The sequence below is a fragment of the Lepisosteus oculatus genome, chromosome 15, assembly GCF_040954835.1.
Source record: "Lepisosteus oculatus isolate fLepOcu1 chromosome 15, fLepOcu1.hap2, whole genome shotgun sequence".
Taxonomy (NCBI): domain Eukaryota; kingdom Metazoa; phylum Chordata; class Actinopteri; order Semionotiformes; family Lepisosteidae; genus Lepisosteus; species Lepisosteus oculatus.
The window spans coordinates 19,837,042-19,858,958 of NC_090710.1; the positions used below are offsets into that span (position 1 = coordinate 19,837,042).

At 37.4% G+C, this 21,917-nt stretch overlaps 1 protein-coding gene across 6 annotated transcripts in view; it reads left to right on the forward strand.

Annotated features, from left to right (window-relative positions):
* Window positions 1–21,917, forward strand: part of LOC102692365 (E3 ubiquitin-protein ligase Midline-1) — a 158,223-nt gene that overhangs the window by 114,032 nt on the left and 22,274 nt on the right. For all 6 annotated transcript variants that reach the window (XM_069178889.1, XM_069178890.1, XM_069178891.1 and 3 more), the window contains exon 3: window positions 16,187–16,282. In XM_069178889.1, the coding sequence (XP_069034990.1) occupies window positions 16,187–16,282 (96 nt within the window). The remainder of the gene's footprint in view (window positions 1–16,186; window positions 16,283–21,917) is intronic.

Here is a 21,917-nt window from a genome sequence, read left to right on the forward strand (position 1 = left end):
TAAGGAATCGCCAGATGTCTAACCTCAGTATACTGGTCCCTGGAGTGTGCATATTCCAATGGATAGATAAGATATCCTAAAAGTATTTAGGCTGAAACAGTAGACTAAAGTAACAAATTCTGTATTATTATGACTGCCAAAGCTATTTTAAATCTCCTGCATTTAAAATGAAGCAGTCTGATTTAGTGCATTGCAAAGACAGACGTCTTCATTTTCTTCTATTGTTCTTTGTTCTCCTGTTAGTTGATATTATAATCTGTGAAAATAGCAGGTAAATTGCCATCGGATGGAGATTTAAGAGTTAAAAATGCTGTTGAAAATTAAATTGCATTGCTTCTAAAAATGGAATCTTAACCTCTAGCAAACATCTTTTTTAAGATGTATATGTTTTTTTCGCTGCAAACCGATTCTCCGCGGCACCAAGTTCTACCTGAAAGCAGACTGGCTGAGGAGTCACACAGCGCAGTGAAGTGTTTCAGTCTTCAGTGATCACAGACTTGCTGTTCTATGTTAGCCTTGAAATGATTAAAGGATTTACTTGGGTCATTGCTGTAGTTAGAATAAAGTGAAATATGCTGTCAGTCCACATTAACAAGAACTGACATGCTGGGCTACAGACGTGCGGTTAAGACTGTCCTTGAAAAAGGTGCTCTTGATCTACATCAAACCTTTTTCTCAGAATGGATGCATATTAAACAATCCATAAATTACTGTAAATGCTGTTAACTGAAAATTATTGTAAGTACCGGCACTGAATAATTACTGACTTTAAGCCACTTTTATTCTATTGTTTTCGTAAAATGCATCTGGGTATGAAAAGCCAGTGTTGTATCAGGCAATGTTAGATTCATCTTGTACCATCAAGTAACTTGGACTGCCACTGTGCCCTTGTTTTTCAGCACTGTCATGCTATGATGTGCTGACATCAGTTTCCTTGTTCTTTCATTGTTATCAAGCGGTTATTTTTATTATCAGGCATTGACCTTCTCTCTAAAAGGACAGTGCTCTGTCCATTATTCATGCAAATGAAATGCCCAGCTTGATTACTGCATACCTCGGAGGGCACTGAAGTACATGCCCTTTCTTTTTTTCCAAATTGTTTTGTTTTCCATTGATCTATTTCAAGGGCATTTCCAGAGAAATCCATTCTTTGGTTTCAACTTTGTCTAGTGGCTAGGGTTAGCTCTATTGAAAAATACCCCTTTAGATCTTCATTATGTTTCAGTAAATTCCAGCCACATGCCTGTCAACACTACTTTCAGTAAAACAAGTATAAGTTTAACTTGAAAAAAACACAAGTCTGAAAGCACTGAGATGCCTGTGTCAATGTCAGAATTCACAGTACTGTGCTTTGTGTTCACTAAAGCCAAATTACAAATGGGTGCCATTCAGTAGTTTTTTTTTTCCTTTCCAAAAATTCAAAAACGTTCCTCCTTGGAGCCAAAATTAGAAAAAGGACTACCATTGAGCCAGCAGCCATATCAGCCTGCGGCTCTCAGCTGGCTACCCACTGAAGCTAAGCAGGGTTGAGCCTGGTCAGTACCTGGATGAGAGACCTCCTGGGAAGCTGTGGTTGCTGCTGGAAGTGGTGTTAGTGGGACCAGTGGGGGATGCTCACCCTGTGGTCTGTGTGGGTCCTAATGCCCCGGTATAGTGGCGGGGACACTATACTGTAGTGGGCGCCGTCTTTCAGATGAGACATTAACCAGGGGTCCTGACAAGATCCCTGGGCATTTCTCAATAAGAGTAGGGAATTATCCCGGTGTCTGGGCCAAATTTCCCCCCTCTGCCTTTACCGTGGCCTCCAAATTGTCCCCATGTATGATTGGCTTGACATGACATGACTACCATTGAATATTTTAAAATGGATTTGATGATTATGTATTTTTTGTAAATAGGTTTTCAATTTTAAAGTTCACGGCTGCTTTTTTCACATGGAGATGCACCACTGCTTGGGAAATCCCTATCCCAGTCATCTAATGACATGATCAGTACGTCTGGGTCTAGATCATAGGCTTCACTGCATACCAGTCCTCTTCAGGCCACTCTCTTTGAGAATCAGTGGAACTGTTGTTTTTGAATATACTGAGTGGATCTTTCACTAGTCCCTGCCAGCATCAGAAGGCAACAGTTACCTAATACATGCAAATGTTATACTGCAAAGAGCTGCTTCTCTTGATAAACTAGTGTCATTGACTTGCAGTAAAAGTGCTGGTGTTCATCCACACACAGCACCCTCAGGTTTCCTATCAAGCGTTTTCCTTGGAGGGACACATTTCCTTCCTGAGAGTGTCCAGCAGGTCATGAAAATATCCGTGTTGGGAAAGATGCCCTGCCCATTCTATCTGTAAGTGACAGCCAGAGGGGACTTTCCTTTGGCCTGGAAAAGGTGACCCCTTGGGAGCATCAGCTTTGAACTTGTTCGGTGGAAAATCATTGTCAGGAGAAAAAAAATAACAGAGGGGCGTATAGTCTCAGTATAACCCTACAATCCAAAAGTAATAATAACTCGGCAGACAAATTCATTTTTCCATTCCTTCCAATAAATGTGTTTAACTTGGAAACAGTTACACAAACTCTGTAGCTCCAGGGGTGAAGACTGACATTCCAGTGGTTAACCATATAATATTTTGTGTACATGTGTGTGTGCGTGATTTTAGCAAAACAACTTGCCTGTTATTCCTTCCTTTTTCAACACGAATGTTCTAACACGTTCTAACACGAATGAAACAGAAGTCTTATTTTACCATGGGTCAGGGTTGCGTAGCTCAAGACAGTGAGCATAATCATGGTGTTTATCTTTCAGTGAGTTGTTATGTAAAATGAACAGCTCTGCTTGAAAACGGTAGAAGCAGCTTGGCATGTTTGGGTAGCACAGTGGCCTCAGGATCTGAGTTGCCGTGCGTGAAAGTGCTGTTCATGCGAGATGAGCAGAAACGTGTCATCTCCTAAGCTTGATGATGTCAGAGGTCAGAGTGAAAATTCACACCGGCGATTTTCCTTACAGGGGAACAGGGGGAGAACATTCAGTTTGGAGTGAGATGAGTTCCTTCATTAAAATGTTATTGTTATTATTATTATTTATTTATTTATTTATTTATTTATTATGAATAGTAATAGTTGTGGGTTTAACCTATATTCTGTATGCATACGTATCAATTTCTTTTAAGCCACATATCTGGGGCTTCAGAGCAGATTAAATGCATTTTCCCCACACTTGACTGCATAAATAAACATTTAAGTTTTTATTCCTTCTGTATCGTGTGACTGCGGTGGTCTTCAGAGTGCATTAAGAAAGATTGTTTCACCAGAAACGAACCTTGATTGGACCTGTTAAGTCCAAAAATAGTTGAACACGCGGATATAGTTTGGGTTATGCATCAAAGACATGTATTATTCATCTACATCAAAGGTGTTATAATGGGAAAGCATTGTCATTTTTTACATTAGTTAAAAAAAAATAAAAACTCCACGTTGCAAATCCGCTGTGCAACTCTTCTTTCTTCTCTCCGGCTGATCTTTGCCCTCTGGTGCAGTGTCAGGTGACTGATGAGGTGTCTGACATTTCTCTCAGCTCGTCAAAGGCATGTCTGCTGCTCAAAGTGTCACAAGAGCCGCAGGTTCTTATAAAGATAATCTGATCAACGTTGTCATTGTTGATCGCAGCAAAACTGCAAAACAACATTTCCTCCCATTAAAAACTCTTCATAGCAAGGACAAAGTGTTTGACTTTCTTTAGTTTTCTTGCAGCATTCTTCATACGAGGGGCTCCAGAATGAATCATTTACTAATCATTTACGGCTTAGTGGAGATGTGCTCCTCTGATGTGCAGTTTCTTTGAACTGAAATGCTGAACTGCTTGGTTTATTGGACTCACACAAGACATTTGTTTTAGTTTGGAAACGAATGTTGATTTCCCCATGTTCTCTGCCATTCCATTATGCAGTTTATTTACCAATGAATTAGGACTGTTCATCAGGCTGATTAGAAGCGTTTGTTCTCTTACGTCTGAAAGATGTATAAGTTAATTTCAGTCACATAGTTGTCCTTGATCCATCACCACATGATCTTGCCTGTTGCTCTCTGCAACAATGCATTAGAGCATTCTCACAACGTCTGTACATGCTGATGAAGCACCAAAATTATGGATAGAGTTTGGACTGGATGCTCTGCTTTGCCATTGCTTGTTTATGGCTGTTATGAAACCAATAAGAACTTCATAGCACAGGTCAAGCCCAGGCTGGTTTGCATGACAATGCCTTGCAGAAGTATTTGCTTCCTTCTATTGCAGTAGCTTTATATACATGATTTTTTAAAGTCAATATTTTCAATCCAAGCACAGATGTTCAAACTGACCGCTTTTGTGAGAGTCAGCAAAAACTTCAAAGACAAGTCAGCAAATGGGAAGTATGCAGCTTGTTGCCTGCTCAGAGGATGTTTCTCTCAGGTCAGGGCAGGGTTAATTTGGCAATTTAACTGGCTGGCTGCCAGTCATTCTGTGCTGAGGTAAAAGAAAATGCAAATACTGGAAATTGTTTTGGGGGGGAAAGATACAAAAACAGTAACGTTAGTTGAAAGCACCAAGGTGAATGTACTTCAGAACTGAAGTGTTATGGAACTGTTAATTACAATTTAAACAGTTCAGACTGCTGAACCCAAAAATTTCAGTTCGTTTGATCTGACTATACCTCCAGCTATTTTCTAAAGTACAATTGATTATGTTAATTTTCATGATTGAGTGCATTTGAAAGGGATGTTAGTTTTCGCCTGAAAACTCTACCTAGTGTAGTCTCTTAAAATCTGTGTCATTCAGAGGACAGAGATTGTACTGAAGGCACAATTGCCCTTGTTCAAAAAACGGAAATGCAGCGAAAACGAGGTGTACTGACCCATTAACGTAGTTACAGCAGCCAGTAAACCCTTAAAACGTCGTTGATGGATATCTGCATAGGATATGTGACGAGGTTAAGTCCAATAATATGACCTCAGGGAAGCAAGCAGGAGAGCGAGCGAAGCATACTGAAATCACAGTGAAGTGGTTAGCACTGCTGGCTGAAGGATGTAGCAGGCAGACAGTACAAATCAATATTACAAAGCAAGTTACAAGGGATCTCTTCAGCCTGTCCCAGGAGAGTGTGGCAGAGGATGCACAGTAAGCTGTGATGTTTCAAGAATAAGTTAGGGAATAAACTACAGCTCTTTTATATCTGCTCTCCTTATTTTACTATCAGACAGGATGCTTTGTCAGAAGACAGTTCCTAGTCACACGCTACATTTCAGTGCACTGTGTTACATTTTTACTTAACGTAGTGAGTGGCACAAGAATGGTCTGTTATTTTGTTTGCAATCCGAGTTAGAGTAGTTTATCTAAGACTGCGCAGAAAAGTCAGTGTTCATACAGTGGAGGGATCCCCATACCCCATGGCACAATCAAAATATGGCTTCGCATCTGCACTGGCATGTGTAAATTCACAAATCACTTTGCTTTTTTAAGATTTAAAAATAAAAGTGGAAGGATAAAGGTTGTAGCTGAGAGATCACAGCTGCTGTCTAAGCCGAGGAGTCCTGAACAGGTGCCAGAAGGTGGTCTGATTTCTGAGGGCCTATCGTACCACCACTGTTCGGTGAGGATGGAGAAGGAACAAGATCTGGGAATAAGAGAAGGGGTAGGGGCTTCACAGAGTTGGGCAAAACAAGACGAAAGGGAGTGTAATGGAGCAGAATGGTTAAGACCAAAGTATGCAAACTAGAGTTTTGAATCGGACACAGGCAGACGGTTGGAGTAATGGTTTAGAAATGAGAAAAGGACGAAAAAATACAGGGCAAGCTGCAAAATTCTGGATAAGGAGTTGAAGGATAGCATTGGCTATCTATATATACAGGAATAATAAAAAAAAGATGCAGATTTAAAGTACAGTAGGTTGATTCATTTGTCTAGGAGCAAAGCAAGCACTACAGTTTGCAAACGATATAAGAAATACACTCGTGTAAAAGTAAAAATGAATTATAAATATGAAACAAAAAACAAACTGCATATATATTCACCTGTTTACTAAAGCCCACCTAAATAGGCTCTGGTGCAACCAAATGACTTTTGAAGTCACATAATTGGTTATATGGAGTATACCTGTTTGCAATTAAGATCTTTCACATTAATGTACATGGTGTTTCTCAAACAGAAGATTAAACAGTCACACTTCAGTGTAGGCTATAGGTTTTTATTTTATAGTATTGTTTTACTTCAGCAAAAGATATGTTCATGTAGCTGTTTTGTAGCCTTAAATATTTCATGAAAGGACGGTATTTGTGTGGGCTGAATGTGGTAATCCCCTTGTTGTTGTCAGCTCCCATGAAAATGTAATTAGAACTCTTTATCCCAGTACTGGCGAGGAAAGAGAATTACTTCATAATTACATCACATTAATGTTTCATCATCTGGGACAGATATGTGCTAGTTAGCATTTTGTACCACTTGAGTTCATGGGGAAAAAAGAAAAGGTAGAAGAATATTCCACTTGCACAGATCAATGTACAATAGCATTCTGTGTTACTGCATAGTTGTTTGTGTTTAACACAGATCAATATGGAAAAAAAACAGTGTTCTTGATCACTGATTTACGTCAAGTGAAATTAATTAGAAGTGACATAGTGCACCGTGACATGTACTTCACACAACTGTCAAACATCTCGGCACAACAAGGCCTGTTAGAAATTAGCCTGTTTTCCACAACGTCCTTTTATACTGTAAACTTAAATATGAATAGCTTTTTGAAAAACCTGCGGTGTTATTTACCGGATCTGTAAACAACAGGTCAATCAAGCATGAAAAAATGCAATGAGGCTCTTGAACCTCCCCCATACTGGTCACTTTCAAAACTGACTGTAGTCAAAAAACAATAACAGTCTGACGTTTCCTCGGATATAATGAAACACAGGCAGCCTTGTCTTGTCGAGAATATTACTGTAACTTCATCTCAACATGCATCATTAAAATGGTTTTCATTTCTTGATCAAATTCAAATACTGTATCTCCCATGACCTTTGATATCTGGTAGAGCACATTCCAGTGGAGTTAAAAATGAAGTTCACAAGAACAGTAATTATTTTTTTATTATTAAGCCGTGAGGAGTTAAGGAATACAAATCTAATGGAGATTTGCAGTCAGTAACAACAAAAGCACAGTCTTCACTGTGTGTGTTTTCTCAAGCTCATTTGAGCACACAGTGGCTAACTTTGCATACGGGTTTAATACCTCAGTATCGTCACAGGAAGGTTCCTTATTAATTGTCCTCTTGTGCATTGGACACTGATCTTTGTCTCTAATCTACAGTACATCTCTGTCCTTTAATAAGTGGACTCACACTATGCAGTCACAGTTATTGAATCTTGTAAAAACCCAAAGCGATGGCTTAAACGTTAAAATAGCCTAAAGTATAATATCAATTTGCTTATTCTCATTGCTCACATTTCCTGACTAAGCTTGATTGTCAGCTAGCAGACATTCTTCATAAAGGCATCTGTTTTCCCCACATCTCTTCCTTTTATTCATTGTGGTGTTATGCAGAAACAAGGGTTTTTGAAAGCATAGAAAAGGACCACTTTCTTTCCTGCGATTAAAGAAACAGTCAGAAAGGTCAAATCTGAAGAATCCATCTGTGCCTCAGTTGGAACTAAATGTATAAAATGAATTACAGATTATCTCATTGTGCAGTTAAAGATGTTTCCTTCCATGGGGAGATGTAGCTAAGCGTCTGCCTCCAATATCAGATTCTTGGCAGTCTACTGAAAGGAAGATTGTTTTATTCTTAGTGTGTTTCATTTCCGAGAATTTTCTTTTCACATTATTTTAACTTTCTCCCAGAATGACTAGATAATTTCTAATAACCTAGAAAGCCATGCGGCAAAAATAAGCTTAAGAATGTTACCCATTTTGTTGAATTGTTTTAGTCAATTTGTAGATATTGTGGGCTTCCATATTAAAACAAAAGTGCAAACGCCTTTTTTCATAAACGCCAAGAGCTACAAAACATCATAATGAATGTGACAAAAGCAAATTGTTCTTTTCTTCATTTGGTTTTTGTGTTTGTCCATTTTCATGTCATGTAATGTTACGCATGTTCTTCCCTTTCGTTGCTAGAGTGAGATTGTTTTTTTTTACTATCATTCAAATGCAGGTCTCCTTAATTTTTGGTCTGTCCTCTTCTTTCATTTCATATGAGCATCTAGCTAGATCATTTCTGTCCATTCTCTGTAAGTGATAATGCCACTGCAGTTTCAGCTCTGCTACTTATATACTAATGCTCCTTTAACTCTTTCTGTTAAAAAAAGAAAGAAAGATAAATTTCTGATAATTTCTGATGATTCATTTTGTCTCTGGGCCCACTCCTGAAAACACCATTTAAATCATGCACACCATAGCGTATTGTAGGTCTTACACATCTTCCAAAAATGATGGAGTTACGAAATATGTTTTAAGCGTCAAGTATTTATTCAGGACATTCACTACCATTTCCTTCTGTTCTAAACTTTGTAATAATAAAGGTTTTTATTATTAAAGTAGTTTAAGTGAAAAGAAGCCAAGCTTGTCTTTAATACACTTTGTGAAAAAGCTTGAAAAAGGAGAACACTGTAACTCATGGTATACTGTATACTGTACCAGTGCATTAGGAACTCATCCATCACATTTATCAGTCAAATGTTCTTGACACTTTGTCAGGTTTTCCTCATCAGAAACATCATTTCATCGTCTCTGTACATCCATAAGCCTAAAAGGGAACTTTTTGTAATTTAAAACAGATTAGGATTAATTTGTCTTAAAATTTCATTGGAAGATTGCCATAGAATTGTCAGTTGACATTTCCACAACAGTGTATTTTTTTTAATGTATGTTTAGTAATTGTAATTGTGCAAGGCTATGGTCTTATGTACTGCATATAATATGTTTTAACATATCATATATGGGGTGACAAGATGAAACAGTGGTTAATATTTCTGCTTCAACTGCGCTAGGCCCCTGAGTTCAGTTCCTGGGCTGCTAACTGCATGGAGTTTGTATGTTCTCACAGTGTTTGAGTAGGTTTCCTCCGGGTGATCTGGAATCCTAAACTGGTAGGATAATTAGCTTTATGAAAAATGGCCCTGGTGTGAGCTTTGTGTGTTTGTGTCTGCGTGGTCCAGAAAATATCAGCCTCACGCCTCCCCTGTAACCCTGTATTGGAAAGAAGTTAGAAAATGGATGGCTGGATATGATATACAGTATGCATACATACACGTATGAACTCCACACGTGATGTTCAGTATTTTTGAGCTGATTGGCAAATGCTTTTATCCAAAACTGATTTATGCATCTGTACCTTTTACTGACAAATTAACAAAGTGTGTTGCTCAAAAATATAAAAGCATTGCTCTAACCAGGATTTGAACACACAACCTACCAGGTACAAATCTTAGCACGCTAACCACAACTACCCATGACTAAGTGACACTACAAAAATGCATTCTAAAAGCACACAGACTAAAAATTAAGTTCATTTTACACTGAGATCTAGACTATTTTATCACTTTCGAGATGGGAAGAGATCAGAAGTGAAATCTTCAGGAGTCTTTTCATTTTTTTCCTGTGCTATTCTAATGCTATTTAATTCAGTGGAAGCACTTCTTCACATGCTGCTTGGCATTTAAGAAGTAGATTATGTATTCCTTAAACTCTCACTACAGTAAGAGCTGGGTGATCTCCCAGGAATATAGGAAAACGTGCACATCATTACTTTAAAGCTCTGTGTCTGATTTAGTCCCCAGAATACAACATCCCGTAGATGTTTATTTTCGTCTCACTCGTGTTTGGACAGGCAGAATAATCTTCATATTAGCAGTTTGACAGAACTATGAAGATGTTTAATTTAATTTAATAGCAATTCACAAGCTATTGAGGCGGAGGTCATCTCAGTTTGTAAGAGTATAATGTGTGCTGTTGAAAGGTGACAAGAGTATTGGAATTATGCTTTGTCTGTTATTTTACATAAATGATATAAGATGTGCACTGTTAGGTACATTTTTCAATTAAGCATATAGATATAGAAACCAATTATATATATATAATTTTCCTAGTACCACCATCCACGGTCTCCTCTATATATAGTAATTGTGTTTTATCTTGTGTATTCTTCTTATTTATTGTTGTTGTCATCCTGTAAAGCGCTTTGAGAAGCCACCTTTAAAGGTGGCTTCTCAAAGCTTCTCATATATATACAGTACACACTGTATTATGCTTCTCTGGGTTCTGCAAAAGTTATGTTGATAATGCAAAAACCAATAACTCCATTGCAAAACTGTTCTGCAGTGAATTAAGCTGAGTGCTACAGAAATAGCATTCATTACAAAAGGACTATCACAGAAAGGCTTGGGACTTTTTTTTTTAAAGAAGAGGACTATGACAGATGAGATCAGATATTGAGCTCTGCATCTACAGTTTAATACTGGGAATAATACACCCATACACAGTGTACACGTTTAGCAGTTCTGTGAAACTAGAATACAATACAGTATAGTTGTGGCCCTTTCATAACATAAATCTGCAGAAGAGTTAATTTAACGGCTATGACTGTGCTTGCACTAGTCAGAAAGTAATAATTTAACACAGTATGCCTCTGCATGAAAGATCAGAATATTTTCTTTCTGTTTCATTCGAGGTCTTCCCTTTTCCATTTCGTTTTCTCTCTTCACAGCTGTCTGTAAATCAACAGCATGAAATTTTGATAAGCTTAACTGAGTATGAAAAAAGGCAGCGAATAAAAGTGTTGTTCAACCGTGGCAAGACAGATCCTGCTTTTAAAGGACCTGGGGACATTTGCCCCTGATGCTTCCCATTCAACGCCAGCATGCGTTTCACGTCTTTCATGATGAATTATTATTATATGCTTAATGATGTGGAATATCTAACATCTACAGCAATAAAAAGACTGCAGATTGTTCTGTAGATTCCATCAATTAATATCCACACTGCAAGTACATTTAAAAAAAAAAAACTATTGTACAGTATCTACCATACAAATAGTGAAAATAGCCTTGGTCCTGCATCAGGGGTTCTTTCTGGTGGTTCCTTCTCGTTCAAGGTGAACTGGACCTCTGCCTGTGTTTTTTTTTTTTGAGCCTCTAGATCCATATCCAGTTTTAATTTGTCACTCCTTCCCATTGCTTTTCTTCACTGCAGGGATAAGAAAAAGACAAGAAGGTGTTTCTCAGCACATCTCCCTAAGTAAATAAATTTCAACAGTTCTGAATGCATGTTTTTCATTTATTACTCCGGGGTGCCCTAGCAGTGAGATTCTTTGTGTTTGTGTTGCAAACTCTGCACAACTTCGAAGAGAATAGAGCGTTCTGAAGCCACTGGCCTCTTTAGGGACCAACTGACAAATCCATTATGCCGGTAAATAATCGACAGAGCCGGGGGAAAGTGTTTTATTTAAGAGTTATGAGTCACAGGCCTCTCGGCACCTTTAGTTACAGGGTTTGTTTTGCAGGTGTGGTGGGTTTCTCATTGATCTGGATGTTTCTCCTTGAAAGCTGCCTTGAACTAACTAATTTAAGAGAGAAAAGGACACTGTGAAAGCTTCCCATGAAATGCATCTTTGTTTTTGAATATTCTTAATACATTATCTCCTGAAATAAAAAAGCATAGTTTTGTTTTTTATTGAATAATGATGTCGGCACATACAGTATATCGAGTGTAAGTCATAATCACCCTATTATTGAGCATTCTTTCCTCATAGTACAGTATTAATATGTATATCTTCAATTTAGTTTATGCTATCACGTTTTCTCAGCATGGGTTCTATTCACATTTTAATTAATTTCTGTGAATACTCCGGTTGCAATAAAGCTTCGGCAACCAGAAAAGATTGAGATATTTTATGATTTAGAAAGAACACATTCATTGTGCACATCGCAAAGTGTGCCTTTACTCTGAGCCCATGTTAATTATAAAAAGAAATCTTTCGATCTACAGTCTGTTGTGTAAAGGACATAAACCATTAAATAGTTCAGGACAGCTGCAACAATAAGGGAAGTTAATGCTCCTTCATGATCTGCTTTTTGATCGATTTTAAAATCAGGTATGATTTTGTGCCTGCAATACCTACAATGAAAAAATCTGCTGTACTTCAGATTATAACATTGTTATGATATATTCGATTTGACTCATATATTTTCAGATGTCCTCTTACAACCTGCTTCCAGAAAATATCAGGAGTCACTGGTGAAATGGATCAGGGATGATGTAACAGATGAAAAATTATTGATTGAGGCAGAGCCCAAGTACAGTAACACCTGAAGCAACTGCTTTTAATATGTTTTTTTTAAGGAAGAATTAATATTCCTTACAAGATGGGAAACAATTTTAAATAAATATAATGGATTCACATCCGCTTGGCTGAATACCAGCACATTGATTGACCAGTGTTGTTGCTGGCTTTTTTAATCTTATTCTAATGTCCCTTAACATAGATCCAACCCATTACTTAATGGAAAAAAAAACATTGTAGTGTTTTTAATAAACGTATATAATATTACTTTTTTCCTGACAGACATTTGCTATGGGAGATGCTTCTAACGAACCATTAACATAGTAATATAGGTAGCTATACAGTATATTGTTATAATATATTTAAACATTTTTCATGGGGAGTTTCCAGTTTTATCATTATCTAACAAGAGCACAGGTTTTTGTTGTGTTTTTTTCTAAATTGAATCTTAGAACAGTCTTCAGCAGTTCTGGAATGTAAATTAGAAAATGTAAACCAGATGACTTTCCTTTAATACTTTATGAAGCTGTGCACTAAGCGTTTTGTCCTTTTTCTCTTCAGAGTGCTTTCAAGTCAGATCATTTTGTGGGATGCTTCAAGAGACATAATTGTCGTTTACACTAAAATCCATTACACCTTTGATGACCTAAAAAGATGTTCGAAAGTCTTCATGAGATCTGATATATAAGGGGAGAGGGAAAGACTGTTTCTTCATGTCCTTTATGAATAGACACTTGTCCCTTCCTGCATTTACTGTATGTACTGTATGTATACTATTTTTGTAAAGCACAGAAAGGTACTGTAAGTATTAATCCTATATCGTTACTAATGAAAATGGATTAACTATTCCACAAACGCCTGTAGTGTGATGAGATAGGCAAAAGACAGATTTTAAATTTTCTATTTGTTATCCAAAAGATATAATGCAGAAATAGAGTGTGTATAATATGGTACAAGAGGTTTCAGGAGGTTTTTTCCTTTTAACTTGCCTATCATTACTTATTAATACATTTTTTATAAATAATTTCTGAGAAATCCCAAGACTAGAGCAGCATCTAGTTTTATTGTTGCTTTTCCTGAATGAACAGGCTAGATGTATATTTTAGGAGATTTACGGTTAGGTTTTCCTTTAATAAACAGGATGGAGTTCTACAGTTGTTCAATAATTAAAGTCTTATTAACCATTTATACTGGACATGCTATTCATGTTGTGCCTCTGTGGATCAGAAGGTCATGTAGTACATGCTCTATGTAGTACTTAGATTAGTAATACATGCTGTATGCAGTCCTTAGATTAAATATTTATTCTGTTAATATTTGGTTGAATTGTCCCTCTTGTCCAGCCAAGATGATAGTTAATTTCTCTATTTCATAAATTCAGTCTGTATTTCTCAGTTCCTCATTTTGATGGACAGTTTCAAGCACCAGTCCAAATCAGAAAACATGCACCATTGCTGCAGGTTCTACAAGGATACATGATACATTCATTACTTACAGACTGACCTTTGGTGCCATGGGGTTTTTAACAAAGCATTTGTTTTGGAAAGGGAAGCCTTAGCTCATACAGAATGTATGATTTTATAGCCATTCCAACCACCCCACACACACGCTCACCATAGGCCCTCCAAGAGTGTTTTTCCTTAATCTCCAGTCATTACTGTGGCACTAAACGGGGAACCAAAACGTGGAGGAAGCACCTAATTAAGAGTGTCTTGTCTTGCAGAGTCATTAAATGAAGAGCACTATGATATTTTAAGCAAAGGTTTTGCCTTCCAGAATACCGCAGTATAATGCCTAATCTTTTCTATTTGTGGATTACAAAGCTCTCCTTGCTTTCTCAGCCCATGAAGAATCCACATCGTCAAGTTGCTAAGAACATTTTGTACTGTTTAACTGTTCTCAGAGCTTAAGAAGTTGGGAAACTTACTGAAGATTTGATTACTGTTTTTTATATATGCATTAGTCTTTTAAGTTTTATACAGATAAGGAATCTGCAGATACGTATTGATTTAATTAAATATTCTCTTCACCTTGAGCACATTACTGCCCCTTTGTTAATCTCCATCCTGAATTAATAAGAATAAGAGACAACAGGACATTTTTCCTTCTCAGTTGGTAGTCAGAATCCAAAACCAAATACAGTATAACTTCTATTACACTTTATTCATTTTATTATTCATTATACCCAGCATGCTCACTAAATTATAATTGTATGTGTTTTATGTGTACTTTTGGATTTAAAATACATACAGTATTGGTCCTGCATTTTAATAAACTACTTGATAAAAGAAAAATACCGATATGGTTTAGATTTTTAATTAACTTTTTTAAGAATGTTTAAGATAATGATAAATATTTATGTGTGTCAGTTTATACACCATATGAGTGCATATGTGCAGTATTTTATTTTTCTTTTGGCATTTGGGCATATCTTTGGTCTTGGAAACCATGTTCTGTTCACATGCAGCCTATTGTAAAGTTGTTCTGCTGAGAGTAGTGATGTGTGAAGGTGCTGGTTTATAAATAAACTGTGACAGACTACACTGTAATCTCAAGCTTTCCAAGAACATCATAAAAGACAACGCGTCACCTCTCTGTTCCTCTTTTAAGTCCGATAAGAACCAGAAAGTCCAGCGGTACATAGATGGTGGCCATCAGATTCTAACTCTCTAAGTGTGCAGCCTAGCTTTATGAAACAGATTTCTCCTTAATTGCATAATTAAATTGCAGGAGAACAGCTAATTTACCTAACTGCTACTAGGAATTCTTTTTCTACCAACAAAAAGAGGAACCAACTTTTCTCACTCTGGGTCGAGATGAACAAACACCACAGTACGTGTGTTCAGGACCCAGCCTTTAACACACCTCAAAATGTCTGAGTTGCAAAGTCCATACAAACCTCAAAAACCCTTAGATCAAAAGGCAAGTTATTTTTCCATCTTGCCCTGTTATTTCAAAATAACCTGTGATCTTTTACTCAAAAATGTGTTTTGCAGTCTTGTAAAAGATTAGAAAAGAAAGCACACTACATGCAAATTGCTAACATTGTCATACGAAATATGCCAGATTAATCTTTTCTTTAAAGAAATTTTCTTTTAGGCATGGATTGTAAATAATCTCTACATTTGTCATGTGCATTTATTTTTTGTCTCACTGATACAGATTATATTTTGTTGGTATTTTGTGCACTCTTCGGAGACCATATAATCTCTTCTCATCTGTATTAAGAGATAATATATAGTCCTAAAAGAGAATATTAATGCAATACCATTAGTGGGGTTACCCTCTATGGAGTCTCTTTAAAGAGAGACTCAAAGAGAATCAAAGAGTTAATCTGAATGCAATCCCAACAAAATATGTAGTGGTTCCTTCACGCGATTCGTATTTCACATTGTTACAGTCGGGACATCAGAAAGTTAAAGTCTTTGTTCATCATTTACACTGTTTCCAGGCAGAAAACATATTAGCCGCTATATAAAGGCATAGATAGGTAGACAAGCTGTGTGAGGGCTTGATGCTTAATTGGTTGGTGGAAGATTTATGCATGGTTTGGTTTCCCAAACTAGATCTGTCAGGAAAATTGTAAGCACTTCGGCTGTAAGTGTCTGAGCCCAGCAGCAGTGATGATGTCTGTACCAGAGGACTCTGAGGTTGGTAAATACCGATTGTAATAAAATGTGACAAACTGCACAGTAAAATGAACAGTGGACTAAAACAAAGGGGTTTGTGATACTTTGCTTCTCAAACTGCGGAGATTTGTGTAACTGTATAATCTTATCCTGCACTGTTTTAGAAGTCTGTTTTTTCTCAGTGTTGTGAAAATGAGTTCCATTGAAATCCTGTTCGGCTCACAATGGCACCCTTCTTGCCATCTTTTTCTTCTGCAGCAAGCGTTAGATGCAAACCTCAGCAACCTGATTAAGAGGAACAATGAACTGGAAACTCTAATGAGCAAGCTGATCCAGACATGCCAGCACGTCGAGGTAAGTTCTTCGTTGCTACCAGCAAGGATGCTCTTCAGTGCTGTCAACTTTGTGCAGTTTCACTTGTAGCGTATATGCTGTTTGAACCTCAGTCTCCACAGTGAAGGTTTTGTTTTTGGTTTCTTATACGAGGTAAGAGACCTTCAAGTTTCCCCAGCCTTCAGTTACTGTTGATATAGCAATATAATATAATATCAATGCTTCATTATTTCCCAGAAAACAAAATGCATGGCCAGAGAACTAGATTCCCTTTCTTGGATGAACTATAATTTTTTAGAGAGAGATATTTGTGCACTTTTTAAAATTGCAGTCTGAGAATCTGGTGCTGCTGTAATCTTTTGTTTTGTTTTAGTATGGAAAACAAATGGTGATTTGTACAGTGAATCCATATCGTGTCAGAGGACCAGTAATATATTTTTTTTTTATTATGATTATTATTATTAACTTGTTGGCACAGCTAGGGAAGGCAAGTCAGGTATTTCCAGCGATTCAAATTCCTGGCTAATGTTTTGGGTCTCTATGGAAATGTGAAGTTAATTTATTAAAGGAAGGGAACAAGAAAGGATGTCTCTGTTTTTGGAGTTATTTAATTATTTCCCTAGATTGCAAATGAGTTGAATGAAGTAATGAATGCTCATCTTTATGAAAGCCTGCGACTATTTTGAATGGTATATACTGTATACACCATCCATGTTATATAACAAAACATAAGTATTACTGTGTTATCATACATTATTTCTGTTAATTCCTTCTGACTGTTATGGATTTCATGTTATTATTTTTAATTATGCAAACTATCAATTCAAATCAATTTATTTTTAAATAGCGCCTTTCACAATAAGGTTGTCCCAAGCAATGCTATATAACACAGCGGTATATCTAAAAAAGTTCGTCAATCTGATCTTTCCAAATGAGTCTTTAAACCCTACTAACCTTTTGTTCATTATATATATTTCTAGACCAATGGGTTCAAAAATCTGCTTATGAAGTATACTGTACAAATTTGTCATCACCCACTTTGAAGTTTCTAATTTGTACTGTATATTGTTTCATACCATTTAAGTTTTTTCACAGTATTTTAAAACTTTTTTTAAACTACCTTTTAGCCATATTTTCATACTAATTCAGAACCTTGATATAAAATGTGCTGTACAATCTATGAAAAAAGCAGGGCACGTACAAATAGCACGTGTGTTTCACCTGTGGGAATTTTGCTTCACTGCGTGTACACATATTTGCCCGTGTAGGTTTTACAGTGTATTATTCAAGGAGTGCAGCTGTCACATCTGGCTCAATGTTAGTGTCAGATCTATTGATTCAAACTCTTCAAAGGTTGATCATTCTCAACCAGCCCATGTTATATAAATGTTGAAAGAACATTTCACATCCAGAATGGAGTACAGAACACAGAAGTTGTTCTTGGGTTTGAAACTGAACAACATAAGAGAATATCCATTGTGGGGAATAAACATACTGTACATTTTCAAATGAATAGGACCCTCTGTCATGGTTATTACTGGCAGCTCAAGCATGCAACATGCATTAAGTCTTAATCTTCAGATTAAGACCTTTAGAATATTTATTTAATGCAAGGAGCCATCTGAAGAAGCAATCTTTCTGTTTGATTTTCTCTTCAGTATTGTAAGCACCAATGGTTATTACTGATGGTTAATATAATTCTTGTTTATATATAAAGAATGGGTTCAGTATGGCAGGATTATGGAGCATCCAAGAGGCTCAGTCTTTCAGGGCTATGAGAGCTCAGGCTAGGGTTATGGTACTCTCTGAATCTGACCAGGATTAGTTAGACAGTGACGTCGGTAAGAGACATGCTACTCCGCCAATCAGCGCTAACCCTCTTCTATGCCACTGCAGTGCCCAAGTGTGTCATTTTCAATTTATGGTTATGAATAACAGTAATTAAATTCCCTCAGTATTTAAAAAAAAGTTTGGCAGATGTTTGTCCACAATACCATAGCATAACCTTCAGAGTTCCCGTTCTTTAAAACGGTAAATCTCTTGTCAGATTTAAGTGACCAAAAAATGTAAGTACTCTGAAGTGTTCAAAAATAAGATTTAACCCTGCTGTGTACATTGCTGAATCCCAGGGGTCTTTTTTTAATTAAACTTTTTTCTAACAAACATCATGGTTTATACCAGCAGCCAGATCACGCTGCGGCTCTCAGCTGGCTACCCACTGAAGCTGAGCAGGGTTGAGCCTGGTCAGTACCTGGATGAGTGACCTCCTGGGAAGCTATGGTTGCTGCCGGAAGTGGTGTTAGGAGGGGAGGGGGGGGCACCCACCCTGTGGTCTGTATAGGTCCTAATATAGTGGTGGAGACACTGTACGGTAGTGGGTGCCATTTTTCGGATAAGACGGTCCTGACTCTCAGTGGTCATTAAAGATCCCCGGGCATTTCTCGATTAGGGAGTTATCCCGGTGTCCAGGCCTAATTTCCCCCCTCATCCTTTACCATGACCTCCAAATTGTCCCCATGTGTGATTGGCTTGCACTTGCCCTGCGATGGACTGGCGTCCTGTCCAGGGTGTACCCTGCCTTGCGCTTGTTGCTTGCCGGGTAGGCTCCGTCTTCCCGTGACACCGTATGTTATAAAGTGGTTTGGTAAATGACATGACATGACATGACATCATGGTTACACTAAAGCTTGCAGTCCAGCATCTGTGACATTGTAAACATCAAATGCTGTCACATCACAGCTTCTCACAGAATGTGCCGTGTTTGCTGTTGATTAATGAGAAATGTAAAACACAATTACAGCACTTTCAAAGAATTTCTCCTTTAAAACAGGATAAACCATTGAAATCTGCAATTGGTTTGCGAAAAAACTTGATCATTTAAGGAATACAAAAAGGACATTAGGGCATTTTCTTTGATGAGTATATATTAGGTGCAACTCAGAGGTGCTGCCTTGCAACGTGCATGAAGTTTATATGTTCTCCTTGAGTTCATGTGTGTTTCTTCAGGGTGGTCTGATTTCTTTCCATAGTCCAAAGACTTACGGTACTGGCAGGTTAATTGGCTTCTGGGAAAACTGGCCCTTGGTGTGAGCGTGTGCCCGTTTGTGACCGTGTGTTCCCTGCGATGGACTACCGTCCCGCCCAGGATATATCCTGCCTTGTATCCATTGCCTCACGAAATAGGCTGTGCTCTCCTGTGATCTTTTGGATAAAGTGGTTACAAATGGATGGATTATAAATTAGAACAGATTTAAAGGCCACATAATATCTATATTGATATTAAACCATACAGTATCCTACCTAGACGTCGAGTCTGATTATTTATTGTTCAGTACAGTTGGATTGAGGCACATTTGCAAAGCTACATAAACATCATCTGTGCAGCCTCCAGACATGCATAGCAGTTGGCGGTGAACCTCAGAATGTCCTGACACGGGCTGACTCTTGCCCAATCAGACATCAAGCACGTGCATGCTGTAAAAGCCCTGTGGAAACACTTGCAACAACAGGGGACAAATATGAAGATTGCTTTCATTTATGAAAATGGAATGCCTACATTTAACATATGTGAATATTGCATTATTGCAAATTTAGTGATGTCTACTGGTGAACAGATGGAAGACCTATTTACATACTATATATAAATATACAGTATGTATTTAGAGTATTTTACACTTACTCAAGCTATAGCAAAAACATGAAACCTGGGGTTTAAAATCCCAAGGATGTTTTCACTACACATTTAGGTAGTTCATTAATTTGCACATTCTTACTGTATCTTACAGTACATGCACAAAATGTATTAGTTACTCATTAATAAAACAAATGAATTAAATTAATGAACTTGTGCTTTGAAGACGACACAGGCTTCATCCTCATAGCCCATCTGCATCCTCATGTAAATAAAGAAACCAGAATCTGACGTCAACTCCTTGCCTTCAACAATATGCAATTCAGAAATTACTTTGTATTATACTTGAGGAAAGTTTTGATAGTTATTTATTTTTTTGGAATTAAAACCTGTATAACAGCAAGGTCTAATAGTATTAAACTGCCAGTTCAGGACACCAATTTGAGCATTAATGTGTCCATCCATCCATTTTCTAATCGTTTTATTCAAGACAGGGTCACTGGAGCCAGAGCCTATCCCATCAAACGAGTAGCTCAAGGCAGGATACACCCTAGATGGGACACCAGTCCTTTGCAGGGCACACAAAGACACAGATACACACACTCACACTAGGAACAATTTCACAGAAGCCATTAATCTACCAGTATGTCTATGGACTGTGGGAAGAAACTGGAGCACCCAGAGGAAGTCCATGCAGACACGAGGATAATATACAAACTCCACACAGAGTGCAACCCGGTAATTTTATCTAGGCCCCCAACATTGTAAGGTGGCAATGTTACCCACTGTTTGCACTGTGTCTCCCATCTTAAGGAGTTGTGTATCTAATATTTAATCGATTCATTAACTTTTAATTATGGTGGGAATGTTTAGTATTTACTTTCCTTAAGAAAATGCAATATTGCCACCTTCTAGTCTCCTACAAGACTAACAGTTCCCTCTATTGTACTGTAGTCCTTTAATGCTCTTCCTGTATATAGACTTCAAACATAACATGCTTAACTGCCCATGCAAATATTACTAATGAAAGAGGAATTGAATATGGTATAACTGGAACTAGACAGCAAATGGAAAACAACAATAATAACAAGAACTTTTTATTCATAAAGCACCTTTCCAAACCCAAGGGCACTATACACAATGATAAAAAAACAATAAAAAGTAAATCAAAGTAAAAAAAACACATTTAAAGTCCAGTTATAATTGGCAAAAGCTTGTTGGGCTATACTATAGACGAACTTGTATATTTAGCTCATGATCATTAATAAAACAGAAAATTAAGACAGTGAAATTAACTCTGTCATCTGTATCAGTGGTGATTAGCAAAATGCTCATTTTCACATGCACAATGGTTCCACCTATTCTCTTACTTTTCCATTCTTCTGCATGTGCATTAATTTAGTGCTCAAGTGCTTTAAAAGCAGCAGCACGTTTATTTTTGCAAGGCTATAATTCCCTTCTTTGTAACGGCTGTGCCCTTTTAACACTGGCTGGATACTGTTGTTAATAATCAGCTCTGCATGCTTTTGTAAATATAAACTGATATAATATTACAGTACATTTCCTGCTTGTGAAGCAAGGTATTTCTTTAGTATTTTCAGCAAATATAGGTAAGGTATTAATGATACATTCCACATTATTTCAAGAGGTGGACAGAAAAGAAATGGAATAACATGGGATTTGGGCTTGAGAGGTGCCACTCAGTGCATACAAATTCTGAGTGGAATCAGAATAATGGAATAAGTGAGACTTTGACCCTTGCATGTTGCCTGCTGGGCTGTAGCATGCTAGGCAGTGCCTTTCCATGGTATGTCCTAAATACCAGTACATCAGGGAACCTTTTTTTATTTTAAACTACAAAGCCATTGTGCTTTCTGTTGCTGCCACACTAGCTGTGGACTGTGCTTGGTGAGGGATATGTATAAAAGCCATCAACACCTGTCCCCTCCATTATTGCCCTCGTTTTTCTGCTTTTTGTGTTGCAAGCTTTGCGCTTTGTGTTGGTTCGCTTTCATTTGTTACACA